This window comes from Puntigrus tetrazona, chromosome 22 (assembly GCF_018831695.1).
Source record: "Puntigrus tetrazona isolate hp1 chromosome 22, ASM1883169v1, whole genome shotgun sequence".
NCBI classification, from domain to species: Eukaryota; Metazoa; Chordata; class Actinopteri; order Cypriniformes; family Cyprinidae; genus Puntigrus; species Puntigrus tetrazona.
Window position 1 is genome coordinate 5635033 of NC_056720.1, and position 17345 is coordinate 5652377.

The following is a 17345-nucleotide window of genomic DNA, read 5'->3' on the forward strand; positions in this document are numbered from 1 at the left end:
GGTGACGTTCACACGTTTATCTAAAGTGTTTTATCAGTTGGTGTTTTCTGTGGGAATCGAGCACTGCTTTATCATTTGAGCTACAGGAGCGACAAAACGAATCGTAAAGTTTTAAATGATCCTTTTTTTGTCTTTGCACAATCGAAAAAAACCGAGCAAACGTAAATTGAATTCCTAAAGTCGGTTATACGGAATACAGCAGATAGATATCGGAAAGCAGGCGTTGTAAATAGTTAGGGGAAAAAAACCAGCAGCGTTCACCCTGCAGCACTGCTGTGTCATCACTTTGAGACTCTGAGAGTTCCTGCTATTGTGTCTGTCTGCTGAATAGTGATACTATTGAGAGATTCAACCAAAAGTTCGCTTTAAAAACAACACAAAGTTACGGGGGCATCGGGTTTAAAACGGTCATTATTTTTACGCTGCTTTTTATCATCACTCGTTAACTGTCAAGTAATAATTTGTGGTGTTTGCTCATATTAAACTCAACTTGTCCTGACGTAAACGGTTTTAAACGGTTGCGCTCTTTAATGGCAAATGATAACTCTGGAGACCATAATATTACAGAGTTGGAGCTCGTTTTGGTATGCAACCACCTAGAATACTCTAAAAACTACTGAGAACGCATATGCAACCACATAGCAACACTCCGGCAACCACCTAAGACACCTTAACAATGGCATGGCAACACCCTAGTGACTGCATAACAATGGACTAAAATGATTCTGGAAGCCTGAAAAGTCCAGCTAAAATCCAGCAGGTCCTAAACCATCACCATAGAAACCACCTCCAAGATATAAACCCGCAATTGTGATTTATATCACGCAATTTTATAAAAAAAAGGTAAAGACCTGCAAGTTGATGCATTTTGAGTTCATGTCACACAATTCTGAAAAAAAAATGTCCTGCGATTCTGCCTCTATGACTAACAATTTCACATGTGCATCTTATGCGGCTTTTAAACTTTCAACTGCGAGTTTATATCACGCAATAATAACTCTTTTTTGTGGCAGAGATGGGCTTCCATATCTTACAGATGGGTCCGTGTCGCAAGGCTAGTAGAGCGCTTCAAAGTTAACTCTCCAAAAGACAGCGGCCAGTATTTTAATGCTGAAAAATTCCCAGTAACATAGCACTCCAGCGTGACCTTCACCCGGGCCAGAGTTTGCCTACCAAGAAATAACAGGAAACGAAGGGGTCAGGCTAACAATACCAGCGCTGGACACGTTAATTCAGCAGCACGGTGCAAATGTTTCCTGCCCTTTCTCACTTGCGTACGACACGCAGTTTTTTTAAATTACAGTGTTGAAAAGTACCAGCTTCGTCAGTTTCCCCGAAGCGCTGTTTTCGTTTCGTGACCCCGTGCGCGCGCTCGATCTGCTGGCGGTCAATCAGACGTCAGTGTTTCAGCAACAGGCTTTCAAAGCAGGATCTAATATTGCTGACTCTCCGTCTCCGAGGGAACAACATGGGCTGAAGATTGAAGAAGAGGTTTTTTTTGGGTTTGCTCAACCAAGTTTTGATTGGTCACGCGACGCTTTCGATTTGTTTCTCTAAATCTTTCTGTTATTTAGGCTAACATTAAAGATGGGGATTCAGTCACAGGCCGGTTTTCCTACCGTTTTGAAGACTTTATTATTAAATGCATTGAAAAAAACCAAGCCAACAATACAGGGCTGTGCAGTGCGATATGTGTTGCTCGTGCTGAAAAATCGGTCTGTACGATGAATAAATGAATTTGATCATCTTAACCGTGTGAAGTGATTTCGGCGTGCATCTTTAGAGGTGTTTAATAAGATGTATATATATTATATATTAATAATGATATGTTAAGATACTAATAATATACTGAAATAAAGGTTTTCAAGTAACTAAATTTACATTAAAAGTGCATAAAACATTAAACAGCCACATACATATAGATATATATTCACAGATAGCAACAAAGCAATCAAAACTAAATTGAAGTGCTTACTTTTTTAACACGCAGTCCCATTTTCAGGTGCATAAATGTAATTATTTTTTTGCAGGCGATATCTGCCTTCAGCCTGGAAGCCCTGGACATCACCAAAGCCTGGGTCTCCTCCTTTGTGCATTCACTACTGTATACAGCTGACTCGAGTCGTTTGTTTGTGGGTCTTTCTGCCTCCAGTTTTGTCTTCAGCGAGTGAAATCACGCTCAATCAGGTTGAGATCAATGGCCTATTGCAGAAAAACCCACTTTTCTTACCTTCCAAAAAATTGCTGGGTTGCTTTGGGTCACCTTTTTGGTCGTCATCCATTTGTACTGTGAAGCGCCGTCCAATCAGCGTTGCTCTATTTGGCTGAATCTTGTGCAGGATATATCTCTATACACTTCAGGATTCTTCTGGTTGCTAAACGACAGTCTCTTAAGTCTAATCTGGCCTGGTTTGCACCTCGTGAACCCTCAGTGAAGTCTTCTCTTGATTGCAGACGTCTACCTCCTGGAGGGCATTCTTCACTTGGCTGGATGTTGTGAAAGGGCTTTCCTTTACCATGGATAGGATCATAGGATCATCCAATCACCCATCACCGTTGCCCTCTGCAGACATATCCATGTCTTCTTGCGTTGCGTTCATTTTTCCTCTGAATGTAGCGAGCTGTTGATTCGGCCACTCCTAATGTTCCTGCCATTTCTCCGATGGCTACGTTTTGATTTTGAAGCCTAACAGTTGTCCGTGTCGTTATGTGGGTTCACAGCAACAGCATCCAGCTGCAAACGGCACACAATCCAGACCTTTTTCTGCTTAATGTAGAAATAGCGAACCCACATCTTCCAGTGAAATAGCTTTCGAGTCAACCGTCTAATTACATATGGTCCACTAAAAAAGAGCTGTACATATTACATATTAAAGAGCTGTCATTTCTAACCTTTCCTCCCATTTTGATGAGAATACCCTGAAATTAAAGGTCAGAGCGTGCACTTTAAGCCCAAATTGTATCTATTATATATTACATTATATAACCGTAACTTGAATAGTCTTTTTTTTTTTATGTTCTGCTTCAGCATTTTGTTCCATTTTTTTTTTTTAAGATGAGACAAAATATTTGGACATTAAACAAACAAAAAAAGTAAAAAAAGCCTTTACATTTACTCACATTTATTACAAAATTCAAAGTGCATAATCAGTCTGAATTCCCTCTGTGAAGTTAAAAGCGCTCTGTAAACATGTGCTCACCGTTTGAACATCTGTACAAATAAATGCACAAATTAGTTTCAGGAATACTTTCTAAAATTGAAACGACACATTAAAACTGCATTTAGATTATTAAAAAAAAAAACAAACATTAAAAGCCATCTGAAAACGATTTTGTTGCCACAGAACAACAAATTTACTTAAAATAACACTGAACTGCACAAAACTGTATAACAGACGTTTCACATTTCATGATGCACGGCCGATTGTACACAGCAGCGGATAAATATGTCTGAAAAGCAGCAAAAAAAAGCAAAGTCTGAAGCCTGAGACAAAATATATAGGTATATTACACTCGTGTGGACTCTACGATACAGTTTCCCAGGATGCATTGTGTCAAAACTGTAAAAAAATGTTCGTAAAAATAAACGTTCATCATACTTTGTGGGTGAATACTGTTTTTTTTCCCCCCATTTCAGCCTGTTAGCTCAACCGGCAGCTCTCTGCTGCACAGCGTCTCCCACTGGCGGGCCAAGAGCGATATCAGCCGCTCTCTGCTGTCCGCTCCCGGTACGAAAATACACCACTGCACTTCCCCCTCGGCTCCTCCGACCCCCTGCGTCCTGTCGCCCCTCCCGTCACTCTCCGCGAAATGGTCCATGGTAAGATGGCACAGAAGATCCGGTCCGGGGACGTCGTCGAACACCAGCGTGAGGGCTTGTGGGTAAGTCTGGTAGCCCATTAGCACGCGGTCCAGGTCGCGTATTCGTCGAGCATCCGTGAGGCGGTACTTGTCTCTTTGCGGAGGCTCTTTTGCAAATTCGGGGAGAGGGTAGCTAATGTGGTCTTCGTCCAGGAGGAAGACGTCAGTGCTGGTGAGTATAAGAGTCTTGGGTTGTAGGACAGTCTGGGCCGGAACGACGTGGACCTGGAATACCAGTACGTACAAAAGGATGTTGAAGGAGTGAGACGGTGCCTGAGGGGTCTTCCTCTCCGCTACGATGAAGGTGAGATCTCCGATCTCTTCCTCGCTTGGATACACGAACTTCACTTTGCTGGAATGGACCAGTTCGTAGTTCTCCATTTTACCTGATTTATAAAAAAACGTAAGTTTAAGGTTACTCCTCATCAAAAAGAAAATTAATGAATCACTTAAACTTAAAGGAGCATCTCAAAAATTGATTGCTAAACATCCAGACGAAATGTTCAGTTCAAGTAATCAAACCTGTGCTTTTGTTTCCAAACTGCGAGTAGAAATCCAGCTCAGAAGGTTCAGGAGAGGGAACTTTCTCCAGCAAAGACAAAACCATCATCAGCTGCTGCAGGAACCGATGTGTGCCGTAACCGTCACGGGTCAGACAGGAAATGATGTGATCAGCCGAGGGCCCTTTTGAAGAAAAAGGTTAAACTATTGAACTTTTAAGTGTCACTGCAGCCATTTTCATTGCAGCCTCAATTCATTCACAGTAGCAGTTAAAACTGGAAAATGTTTTGGGTTGTATAACATTTTCTCCAGAGAGAAGCCGCAATGTAAAAAGCTATTTGGTTCATTTCAGACCAGCCAAACTCTTACGTCCAAATAGAACTTAGAAAACACTTTGGATAGCAACGTCGTGTCATGTATAATGTTACAATGCTCATGAGTAACGCTTAAAAGTGGGAGGTCAATGACGCCTTAAACAGCATGTGCTTTTTGATTAAAGAATTACTTCACTTCCAGAATGAGAGTTTCTAGAAAAGTGAGCTAATCTTTTAAGCTGATTACAGCTGGATAAAGACGTCATCCATGTATATCTTTACTCATTTTGGATGGACGATTCGATCAGAACTCACCCACGACTCTGAAGTACTGATCGAACAAGCCCACATTGACGCTCTGCAGGTCTTTTAGCTTTAGAGTGAAGCAGAAGGAGATGAGGAAATCTGGGTCCTTGTGCTCGGACGGGTGCCAGGTCCACATCACTGCAAGATCAATCAATTTAATAAATCAGTTTTAATGTTAGAATTATGTCAGAACACAGAACAGCATGTAGTCGTTTTGGCTCACTTGATTGGTTGGTGAGCGAGGACGCCGTATCATCCAGGATGAAGTAGATGGCTTTGGTAGACAGCAGGACACAGGCGCTCGTCTCCACATCAGGAGATCTGTAGAAGAGCACCGATGTCCACAGTATGTGTTTCAGCTCTTCATTCTCCATCTGCATGCAAACGGTGAGATACACAGCATAAGTGTTCCGTCTTTTCATTGCGTAATACTGCAGTTTATGCATCACTGTTTGCTTGGTCAAAGATTACAATTGCTCAAATGTAGTTTTCAGAATTTTTCTTCCAGGTTTTTGTTGGGGTATGAACATGAATGATACCTTGAAGCATGTTATTTATTGTTTTGAAGACTACATGTTTGGGAAAACAGCCACACACTCTATGAACTCAAAGTAAGCGCAGGGCATCGATGATTCTAGTCAGGGTTACAGATCGTGTTACAAACTTCAAATGTTAGGTGTGTTTGTTGACGGTTTGAATTCAGTCTGGGATATCCTGTAAAAACAAGACACTGATTGAATAGGAATGAGTGGAAAGAGGTTCAGATAGCCGTCTTGAAAACAAGGCAGCTGGCCAAAAGTAACACAGTCAAAGAAAATAAACGCACACAGGAAGAGAGGGGTTGACCGGAAGGACAAATCAAGGAATATACAGTGACGACAACAACAGAAAAAAAAAAAAAAAAAAAAAAAAAAAAAAAGCTTCCGTAGGGAGCAATCTACAGCACAAACATCCAGGAAATAATTTCCTCATAAGATCTGAATCTGCAAAGTGCGCAAATGACTTGCCTCTGCAATATTGTTGTGAAAGAAGTGGACAAGCTGGCCTCCCTTGAGAGACGAGATGAGGAGTAAAGAGGAGGAGACCGAGAGGTGTGAGGGACATTGGTTGTCCTCCATCAGCTGCTGAATGAGGGATTTGGCTGGATACAGCAGAGACAGGGTCAGATGGGGCCTTGGCACTTCCTGAGGGACACTGTGGAAAAAAAAGCAGTGCAGTATATCAACTGTGAAAACAGCTAAGAACAGCTATTAGGGTTTTGCTATTGAACAAATGCTGCATTTTATCTCCGCTGCCGCATTTAGCATCAGGTAAAATGGTTTGTCTGTAATTGTAAGACTGGTCTTTTTAAACTGGGATTTCTTGTCTAGTCAATGAACTTCTGGTTAAAAGGTTCCATATTGTACACCTTTAGAGTTTTATTTTAGGTTTTGATATCCTAAAGAATATATATTTGTTGTGTAAGTACCAAAAAGCATCTCAATACATTTTTTTTTTACAGATCGATTTTGGCATGTCTAATTACTATACATGAGCCTCTCTTCTGATTGGCCGATTGTTTTCTAAGTGACTCAAGACCAAGCCAATCAAATGTAATGACGTCACAATTATATCACAGTGCTAGCTAAATGCAAAACCAAGGGAAGACTGGAGGCAGCTAAATAAGGAGCTTAAAATATTATCTTGTTGTGATGTTGGGTCCCAGAATGTATGTAATACAGCCTTAAATTAGAAATATGACTGCATACCTGATTCCACTGCCAGACAAAAAAAAAACGATAACAGCTGTGGTTAAACGTGATAAAATGAGCTGATAGAAACAATCATCAAAAACGTTTCTTATCAAAAAATTTTTAAATAAGTATTGTTTTTTGTTGTTATTGTCTAAAGTTTTATTGCATCTCACGTTTAGAAAATAAAAAAATGTGTGTAAAACAACAAACTGACGATTTTATATATAATGTATAAATGTATAATTTATATAAAATGTGTAATTGTGTATATATATATATTGTTTGTGATTAATTGTAGCTAGCATAGTAACGTAGCAGTAAAATTAGTTTGACTAGATAGACAGGGTGAGTTTATCTTTACTATACATATTAGATGTGGTTCACTCCATAGTAACAATCCGATCAGATCGTCCATCTTTGGAGTGTGCTACGGGTCAGCCAATCTAGTTAGTCGGTTAAAAGTTAACCTTTTCGACATGCTACTTTATGCTGGCTGTGTGCAGTTTACTGTGGATTGATCATTTACATTTATATGGTAGTTTCTTAGCCCCTAGAACTCACTTATGAAAAAAGTCAGGAAATTTCAGATTTGACAATATGGGACCTTTAAGACTTAGTGACAACTCTCATGCTAACAGATGCAATTTAAACAATATGCCAATTCCCAACCCTAACTGGCAGACACTGAATTTATTGCCAGTAGAAAGTCTGAAAGTGCCTTGTTAAAAGAAACAAATGCTTAAAGCCTTGGCAAGGTTGGAACCTAAAAAAATTAGGACTGGACCGAAAATGGCATCAACACATATCTTTAAAAATGCCAAATAAGCCCAATTACCTGCTGGTAGGTATTCTTTCTGTGGCTGTAGCAGGAGTGGGATAACTGTGCACTTTTGAGTGTCCTTTCTTAGTGCGCTGCAGAGCAATGGTCTTAATTTCCCTCAGATTGGACCGAAGCTGTGTGAACTCTCTCAGGAATGTGAACTTCTCTTGTGGAAGGGCAAAAACAACAGTCAGACACTCGTGACCCGCCATCAGTTCTACAACATGCTCATCGTAGAAGCGGCGAGAGTTTGAGACAGCCCTACACGAACAGTCCTGCTTTGGGTCGAGGAGCGTGAATGAAAGTGGGATACGTGTTACTTTGGAGCAGTTCCGCATCGCACTTGCTTCCGAAGGATCCCGGGACGCCAGAGCGACAAAGTCTACCTTGAGAATGCAGAGGTGCCGAGAGGTCAGGAATATAATCAAGGGATTGGAGGTTTGGTTCGGACCACTTTCAAACAGGCCGATTTGGGATAATACATCCAAGGTGGCCGAGTTCTTTGGAAACTGTGGGTTGTTTGCGACATTCTTGTCGGAGGTAGATGAGTCTAAATCAAGGAAATGGATCAAGTGTCCGCCTTTAACGCTGCCCTCACTTTCCTCAAAGTCCCAAGAGTTCAGAAACTGTCGCATAAACACTTGAGTGTTAGAGGAGTTAAAAACTTGCTCATTAGTTTGGTCCACATGTGTGACAATGCATGAGTGCATCTCCTTCAGACTTTGGGTGCCTGAGAAAAAGAACCATCGCGTATTGCTTGATTTGACCTTCAAGGAGAAACAAACGTCTGGAATATCAACCTGAAAGGTCTCAATGTTGGTGTACGGCACAACCAAGTCTGTCTCAAGGTTCTGCATTAGTTCTTCCAATTTACTCACTGGTTCTTCTGACCTGATGTGAAAAACCACAAGCGAGCTGTCCGTTGCCACCAAACAAGATGGCCGCTGACTCAAAACTTCTCCAACACTGATACAAAGAGACCAAAGCACCATTTTTACATTATCAATTACAGATTCCTTCTTCACATCATCTGGCATCTTTTCCTGAATGGTGGACGAGGAGGAACAACCCATGATCTCGTTGGTATCATCTACTGTCATCTCAAAGTACCCATCTCCAGACTGAGGACTCCCTTGGTCTGTGCTCTCAAGGGACGTAGTTTTGCAAGGTATCTGGGTTGATTCTTCTCCATTAGCCTGGTTGATGTGAGCAGAAAGCTGACTGATAAACTCCTCGTTCGTGGTAGTGTAGGACAGTAAGGAAGGAGGTACAAAGATATTCGAAAGATTTGCGCTCCAAGGTTTCCACTCCTCTTCACAGCAACAAGGGCTAAAGAGGAATGAAACATTAGCTTAGGAATCTTGAACATAAAACCATAACTACTCACCTTTAACATAAGTAACAATCTATACTTACTCCTCAGTGGATAAATGTTTTATAATTTTGCATTTTTATTACTACCTTAGTCAACCATACGTAATGTACTCTTATTAAAAGGCAAAATTCTGTCATCTTTCCAAAGTTCAGAATCTGTATGAATTTAACCAGGCTGTTTTGGGTCACCACTGACTTCCATAGTATTATTTTCCTACTATGGAAGTCAATAGACACCCAAAACACCCTGGTTTTAACTTTTCCTTTTTATATATATATCTTCCTTTGTCGACAGAAAAAGAAATTCATAAAAGTTTGGAACTATGTAAATGTAAAATTTTTGGGTGAACTATTCCTTTAAGGCTATGGGATATTTATGGAATACAAGTATGTTTGAGGCACAGCAGAAACAAAGCATAAGAATATTACAACTGACCTGCTCTCAAAGGTGACCTCGGAAGACAAACTGGAATCAATTTGAGTTTCCACCTGCAACAAAAAAAGGACCAGTGCTGTGTTCTTGTTTGTTGCTGAAACTATAAAGTTAATTAACTGCGCTATAATACAAACCGACCTGCGGGATGACATCACAGGCTGAGTTGTAAACATCATAGCATCTCTGGGTAAGTGTAGAATCCACAGGAGTTAATATCTCTTTGGTAATAAAAGCTTTTTCTTTACAAGTAGTTATTTCTGAAAGGGAGATAGATGGAAAGCCAAAAGTCATTTTTAGTCACTCAAGTTTAGCTAACTCAATGCAGTGATGATGAAAATGAACGGTGAGGATTTGATTTGTTTATTCTGGGAATATATGCTTTATCCATGTTGGGTTATATGGTACCAATGCAAATGTCAGGATGATGTCAAGAGACTGACAGACAAACAACTGGCAGCTGCTGAAGAAACAGCTTGAGGAAAATAGCTATGATTTTAAACCACATACAGATTTATGTTGAATTAAGGTGTTCGCTGTAAAAAACAAAAAAACAAACCAAACAACACTACATAAAGCCGATTATGATAATAATCCATTAATATTTGAGGAACTATTTAAATCACAATTTTAGGAGCGCGTAACGAATATTTAGATGCTCTTTGCAAAAACGTAAAGTCTATCAAAGCACCCGAGGCTGTTGCTTAGTAACTAACACTCAAGAGACAAATATGGAGATCAAATGCTTTATAAATCAGGCCCAATCGCTATTAGAGCAAAGACATGCAAATTAACCGCCGCAAAAAAAATCAACGTTTAAACTAGTTTGACACAGCACAGGAAAGAAACCGATGCCCACTATACTCATTCAAAGCAAAGATATGAGAAAAATCATTAAAAGAACGCTGATGAAACTTGATTTACACCATCTGCAATGCAGAAACGGATGCGCCACATCTCTGAAACGCAATTACGGGCGGCAGAGCTGCAATAAGTCAGTGTGCAGGAATAACGGAACGGAAATGTAAATGAAATGAGATTTAGAGATCGCGGGTGCAAAGAAAAATTCAATAGCTTCAGACCGTCGTGAGAAAAGGATTCAATACTCTCTGATTATTCATTTACGATCATAAAGACAATCACGCAGAGAGCATGCTAATGAACTAATCACGCCATTCATTCATTTTCTTTAAAGGTGAAGTGTGCTTATTTTTTTATAAGTATATGCTACATATAATAATACCTTCTCCTCTCCCATCTTAACATGCAGACACAACGAGTTCAGGACGAGACTATTTGTACGTTTATCCAACCAGTGACAGATGGGAGCGTTCGAAACGACACACTTCACTTTTAATTCTCCGTTTGTGTCCCCCCCCTCGTCCCAGCGGCGCGATACATACATGATTACCTTGACTGGAGCAGGTGGAACGAGACAGAGAGGGGGAGGAAGAGGAGGGCGGCGCGACCAGAGAGGACGAAGAGGACTGTGGCCCGCCCGTGGCCCGTCCCGGGGCGTCACTCACCTGACAACGATAACATCAGGCTCCTCTTTAGCCAAAAACACAACCTGGCTAACTCAAGAGCCCTAGAGGTCAGTGTAAAAGGGTGTGAGGGATCGTAAACGTCTCAAATGTTCATTTCGAAATTTTACAACATGTCCAAACCAGAATGACGAGCCGTAAATCACCACGTTTAATCGGCTTTTTCCCCATCTGCACTGACATTTTATTGGTCCAAATCCCGCTCCATAAAAAAATAAAATAATTTTTTTTTTTTTTTTTTTTTGCTTATTTGACGATCAAAACGTGCAGCAGTGCATTTGTTTTATTAACATAACCACAACTTTTCTGTCTAATTTAAATTTAATACATTTAGCATCCTTCCTCCCATAAAAGATCAAAGCCTCACTGCCATTTTATTATATTTGCAACAATTTTACATGTTTTATTAATGACTCTCTCTGATACGGATTCTACAATTACATTTTATATAAACAAACTATTTAAACAAACTAAATTAAGTCTCAAATCTGAACTGCTCTACTTATTCTGTAATAGGAAGTACAGCATTGTTTAAGATATACTATAATATTCAAATATCATATGGGTAGCTGACGTGTGAACGTGTCCTACGGTCTGAGGTAAAAAAAAAAATAATAATACATATTTAGCCTCCAACACTGAAGATAAACCTCTCATGCTATTTGTATGTTTGTGCATTTTTACTGTCACACTATAGGACACAGTCTAATTTTTATTTGTCAATTACCCTTATGCACATTTTAAGTTGATGCATAAGCACATTGATTTAACCCAGCATGCAGACATGACATCCGGTTCACTATCAGAGTCTGGCCAGGAGGAGGCACCACAACTCATTTCTTTCACTCCATTGGAAAACGCGTGTTATGTAATAGATGCTGACACACCAATGCATCAACGGCAGCATGTAAAGCCAGACAATGAATCACCGTTTTGTTGATTTCTTATGTCTGGACATCAAGGTTTAGGCCGTTTCACACCTCAAAAACTGTCACAATTCATTCCAAGAAGGCCATCAGCACACTCCTTTAATAACCCTACAAATATAACTACGTTACTCAGAAAGCCATTAACCTGCCAGATAAAACAGACTGAATTAGGACCTCTTACGTAACTTTTCATTCAGCAGGGCTTTTACCTAAATTTGTTTCCATTGTCAACTGACTTTATGTAATTTTCTTTCTTTTCTTTTTTTTTATAATTCACTCCAAGCAAAAATAAAACAAATAATAATATATGTAAATAGAAAATAAATGCTCAAAGTAATAATGAATAATAATGTTACAACAATGTAATAATTATAACAATACTGCTATTATTATTATTATTATTATTATTATTATTATTAACAATAACAATTTAATAATAATTTAAACAACAATAATACTACTAATAATACTAATACTAATAATAATAATAATAATAATAATAATAAAACAATAATAATAATAATAATAATAATAATAATAATACAAAATGAACCTTTATCCATTTAATTAAAATAAAAAAAAACAAAAAACTAACAAATATAAAACATTAAATATACCTTTTTCTCGTTGTTTGCCATTCGGTCTTTGGCCTCTTTTGCTTTTTGAATGGCTTTTAGCACCTCCACCGTGTCGAGCTCTTTTTCTGTGGTGGTTGTACCGTCCAAACACACCTGCACGACAAACACAAATTATAATTTATATATAAATCAACTACAGACAAATCAAGAAAGACGTATAAATGAGTTCAATTATTTATTTGGGCCCACTTTTTTCCTCTGGCTGTAACAATACTACAAAACTGCAGAGCAAACGGACCAAACCCTCGATGAAAAGCTCTATACCTCGGAGGCCCGGTCGCAGAACTGGGCCAGAACTTTAGTCCTGTAATCTGGGATGATGCACATGGGGTTATTATTCAGAGACAGTTTCTCCAAGCAGGGAAGCGTCCCAATGTTTTTAATTTCATCCAGCTACAAAAAAACAAAAAACAAACAGACGACAGGATCATGCTGGCGTCAAGAAAATAATGTCCGAAAACAACCAATGTAGTAAACTACCTGTGCTAATCTGTTGCTGCTTAAATCCAAATTAACCAATGAGTAAAGTTTACTGAGGCCGGAAAGCGTCTCCAGCTGATTCCCAGACAGATTCAAAGTCTTGATGTTCCCCAGTTTAGTGTGAACGCCCTCCAGGACCGTGAGCTTGTTGAAGGACAGATCCAGGTGAACCAGGTTGTACAGATGCTGAGGTGAAAATAAGAAATAATTCTAAGCGCCAAACCGCCTTTGCAATTCACAAATAATATCATCACGTTATCTAGAGACAGCGCACCTGAAGGTTTTCCACTAGAGACAACTTATTATAGCTGAGATCAAGGAACTCGACTTCTGGAATCAGTTTCTGTACCAAGAAGATCAAGAAGGTTATATTCACAATCAGCGAGGAAAGATAAGTAAAAACTGGTAGGTATTTCGTATATATCGCACACAACTGTAGCTCACCACCGACTCGTCGATGCAGCGTATGAAGTTTCGGCTCATGTCCAAAGTAGTGAGCATCTTCCACGTGGGAATGATTGCCGTTACAGGACAGTCCGTATCGACCCCCTCAGGTTCCCACTGGGCGAATTCGGACGCTTCGGGAACCAAGATTTCCTATTGAAGACGGAGCATAAAGCGTCATAGTTGGTTTTAAGAATTTTTACTTGGGGGAAGCAATCGAACAGCGGTTCGGACCAGGCAGTCGAAGCGGGAAAGCCCTTCAAATCCATCTTGATGGGCTTTCCTGCATCTCTGAGATTCGACCTAGCGTCATCTAGCGTACCTTCATACTGCCGGCTGAGAGATGGATGCTGAGGGTGGCCAGCGTGGGCTTGAGGGAAGGCAGGCCCGTGATCTGTCCTGCGTCACAATCGCTGATCTGAGAACGAACATTAAGCGTTAGAAGCTTCCTGCGCCGTCCCTCGCGAAACACAAAGCGCGAGTCTCTTCACCTCGATCTGGAGCAGCGATTTAAAGACGGACAGGTCGAAAGGGAGGCACTGCTCCTCGATGTTACTCGTCCCCACAGCTGCTTTCGTTCCGGGGATCTGAGGGTGCCATTTAATGTCAACAGTAGATAAAACACGACAGCTTCTAATGCTATAGTTTCATTCTTAGATACTGGCACCAGTATTTCATGACCTTCGGTAACGTGCCAGACTCAAACCTTGAGGTACTTGAGGCGGCAGGTGAAGTCCAGGATGTGTCCGAGGTCGGCTTTGGCATCTCCGTTGGCACAGGTCGGCTTGGCGAGCTTCAGCTGCTGTGTGACGGCGTAGAGCTGGAGCGGTCTGAGGAGAAACACCTCGCCTGCAGCCAACAACTGCTCGCCTAAAAGAGAGGACCGCTACATTTAAGAGATTGCAATGTCAAACGTTTTGTTTAGTTTTTTTAGCACAGGGGGGAAAAAAAAGGACACTTATAATGTTACAAAATATTTCTATTTCCAATGCAGCTCTTTTTTTTTTGCACAAGAAACCTGTTAATAAATGTAATGGTGGTACAAAATGATAAAAAGTAAACGAAAGAAAGACTGGAGAAGTTTCGCGTCAAAGGAGTGAATAAAATTACATTTCAATAATAATAATGATAATGATAAACCTTTGAAATGTATTAATATTTACAATTATTGCTAGTTTTACCTAATTTGTCATCAAACAGAAGCAGACTTTTTTCAAACTTAAAGTGTCGTGTAGCATGCATTTTGCAAAGTAAAAATTATGAACGAAATATTTCAACAGAGACTGCAGAGAATGCACCTAGGGTTATTTTATGCATCACTTTTTACTAACATAGCACCGTTTTTTAAAAAGAGTATTAGATTGCGGTTATGCACCATTTCTACTGTGCATTAAAATATCTGATGGCCGATTTCACTTTACGCGTGCTGAAGTCTCCTTTGAAACATTATTATAATAGAATAGATTTATAACACTGCTCATTTCATTTGCTATAAACGCAACAACTGTAGGAATGAATAACAACAGACCCTTATGAAAGAGCTCTTCAGCCAGGGCAGCAGCAATTCCATTGATTTCCTGAAAACAGTGAAGTTCAAGTCAAAGACGGACACTCAGAGACAACAAACCCCATTCAACCGTTACATTTGCTCATTTTTAAATTGTTCGTGGACTAAACTGCAAAAACCGCTCAAGCTGAAACGGCTGACTTTAGCGGCCTGCGTGTGCTTCGTCAGCTTCCTGAAAGACTTCAGCGGGGGAATGCAGAAATGACTTTTCTCATGACATCCTGTTTAAAGGAACGGTTCGCCCCCCAAAAAATGAAAACTCACTGAAAATGCACACACCCTCAGGCCACTCAAGTTCATTTCCACATCGGATCAGATTTGGAGAAACGCTATCCTCTGCAGTGAATGGGTGCCGTCGGAACCAGCGTCCAAACAGCTGAATAAAACGCCACACGACTTTGTTTGAACTGTGCATATTTCTCTCCTGATTCAGACGAAGCTACTTCTTTTCACTGGATGAAGCAATGTTACGGACAAATGCCAGAAGCAATGGTTTTTACGTTAAAAAGCTCTCGATGGAGTTGATTCGACGCAGCTTCAAAAGGCGTTAAATTTTGTTTGTATAAGCCGTTTGGTACTTGCGTTCCGACGGCACCCATTCACTGCAGGGGACGCATTAGTGAGCGAAACCTCCCTGAATCTGTTCGTCTGCATCACTTTCTGCAAATCTTTATTTTCGGTGGAATCACTTCAGCTCGTTTTCTGAAAGATCTCCCCGGAAGTTCGCGTTTCCTCGCGGCATCCGGAGTAAATTAGCTCTAACCAACGTTGACGTGCACAAATGCGACAAAAAAGCCAATTAAGGACAAACACAAAGCACTTCGGCTCTCCAAAAACAACCCAGGGCGGTCATATGCCTATTCCGGACAAAAGCCTTTCAGAGATCAATATCAATACCGCCACTGTCAGCACGAAAACATCGCTTACGGCCAGATAACAGGCCCTGCCTTTCCCAGAACCATTTAAACGGCCGAGATGAGAGAAAGTTGAAAGCAACAGAGCAAGAATTGCATGCAATTGCTTCGAATGGATTACAGGCTAACTCCAGTTAACATTTCACCAGCATGTGACAGACATAAAGCAGAGGAATCTCCTGTTTGAAATCGAACACAAAGCACGTAAAAAAAAAAAAAACTTACATATAAGTGGAAGAGTAAGAAGCTAGACAGGACTTTGGGGGTCGATGAGGGGAATCTGTTCAGGAGCGTTTGGAGATAAACCTCCAGCTCCTTCTGACGCTTCTCCACGAGGCTTTTAGAGTTTTTGCCGATGATCTTCTTGGGCGGCAACAGATGTTTATCGATCTTCTTCTCCACGGTGAGCTGAAGTCAACAAGATTTCATCAGTTTTATCAGGCACTCGCTCTGAACTATGAGCGGAACGTCAATATCTGGGGCCTGAGCTGAGGTTTCAACTCACTTTTTCATGCAAGTCGTGAAAGCCGCTGTAACGATGCTTCACGGTCCAACTGTGATCTCCAACGCTCACCTCGATGATGTAAACCTGAAAAACACATCTCGCTTTAAAAAAAACAGAATCAAAATGCATTCATTCACTGCTGTCGCTCATTGATGGGAAACCTCTGGAAGGAGCCACCAAACACCTCTCCACTCCTGCCATACAAACAATATCATATTTTGCTTTACGCAAATTAGCATGCAAATAATTAAAAGTGGCGTTTGACACTGCATTAACCGCTACTATTAATATTTACAATGACAATTAAACTAATTGTGATTTAATTACAATTAAAAACCGGATTCCTTTAAACGTTGATACATAATACGCATATTTTTAACAAACATTAGCTCTTATGCAACACGCACACACACGCGCTGTAACGTCTGCTTCATCGCGCGGGGCACACAACTAACCTGTCAATCAACTAGATATATGTTTAAATCGCCAAACCTAAGATTATCAATCATTTTCACGCGTTTATTCGTAAACCGGAGTCAGGCACTGAAGCGGAGACCTAAACGAAGCGCGTCAAAACTGACCGTGTAGTTCTCCACCAGCTCGGACCCGACGATGCGGACGCGTTTCTCCGCGCTCGGCTCCGGGAGATGCGGGGCGTCCATCTTCACTTCAGCGCGTCGCCGTGAAAAAAAACGCAAACCTAGCTGTCATGTAGCGCCTCCATCTTTGTTGTGGTTTAACGGCCGCGAAGCCCCGCCTCCTCGTGTTTCTCACGCGCCGCGGCGCTCGCGCACAACGGGAGCTTTATCGCCCCCCACCGCGCGACGAGGTTACTGCTCCATAAATCATCTCGCCGGCGGAGCTTCAACTTTATATATCGACGCTAAATTAGGGTCAATGCAATGTTATAACCACATTTATTTCATGAATATATATTTCACGTAATGGTTTAATCTTTCAATATATTCAGTGAAACCCGCAC

The 17345-nt window shown here is 40.7% G+C and overlaps 1 protein-coding gene across 3 annotated transcripts; it reads right to left on the reverse strand.

Moving 5' to 3' along the window:
- Window positions 1–3105: 3105 nt before the first annotated feature.
- nisch (nischarin) lies at window positions 3106–17127 on the reverse strand. Of its 3 annotated transcripts, XM_043222555.1 has the most exons (21): window positions 16945–17123; window positions 16364–16447; window positions 16084–16266; window positions 14906–14954; window positions 14084–14247; window positions 13869–13964; window positions 13700–13795; window positions 13378–13530; window positions 13208–13276; window positions 12934–13119; window positions 12718–12846; window positions 12433–12546; window positions 10754–10868; window positions 9484–9602; window positions 9346–9398; window positions 7551–8864; window positions 5990–6176; window positions 5206–5356; window positions 4992–5120; window positions 4384–4545; window positions 3106–4247 (listed from the first exon to the last, which is right to left on the reverse strand). In XM_043222555.1, exons 1-21 carry the CDS (start codon window positions 17023–17025, stop codon window positions 3634–3636), a joined length of 4248 nt encoding a protein of 1415 aa, XP_043078490.1. In that variant the 5' UTR covers window positions 17026–17123; the 3' UTR covers window positions 3106–3633. The 3 variants fall into 3 exon arrangements, 2 of the variants coding, with proteins under 2 accessions (XP_043078490.1, XP_043078491.1); XR_006247631.1 differs by lacking the exons at window positions 3106–4247; window positions 4384–4545; window positions 4992–5120; ... (2 more) ...; window positions 7551–8864; window positions 10754–10868 and having other exon boundaries at window positions 9381–9398; window positions 16945–17126; XM_043222556.1 differs by lacking the exons at window positions 3106–4247; window positions 4384–4545; window positions 4992–5120; ... (2 more) ...; window positions 7551–8864; window positions 9346–9398 and having other exon boundaries at window positions 10746–10868; window positions 16945–17127.
- Window positions 17128–17345: the final 218 nt, after the last annotated feature.

What these genes read in the sequence shown, in the direction of transcription:
- nisch (XM_043222555.1), bottom strand. Translation starts at nt 17,025, where the DNA reads ATGGACGCCCCGCATCTCCCGGAGCCGAGCGCGGAGAAACGCGTCCGC. An exon ending in AGCTGGTGGAGAACTACACG is followed by an intron (nt 16,448 to 16,944) that starts GTCAGTTTTGAC and finishes TGTGTTTTTCAG; the next exon opens with GTTTACATCATCGAGGTGAG. An exon ending in TCTGCGACCGGGCCTCCGAG is followed by an intron (nt 12,547 to 12,717) that starts GTATAGAGCTTT and finishes TTTGTCGTGCAG; the next exon opens with GTGTGTTTGGACGGTACAAC.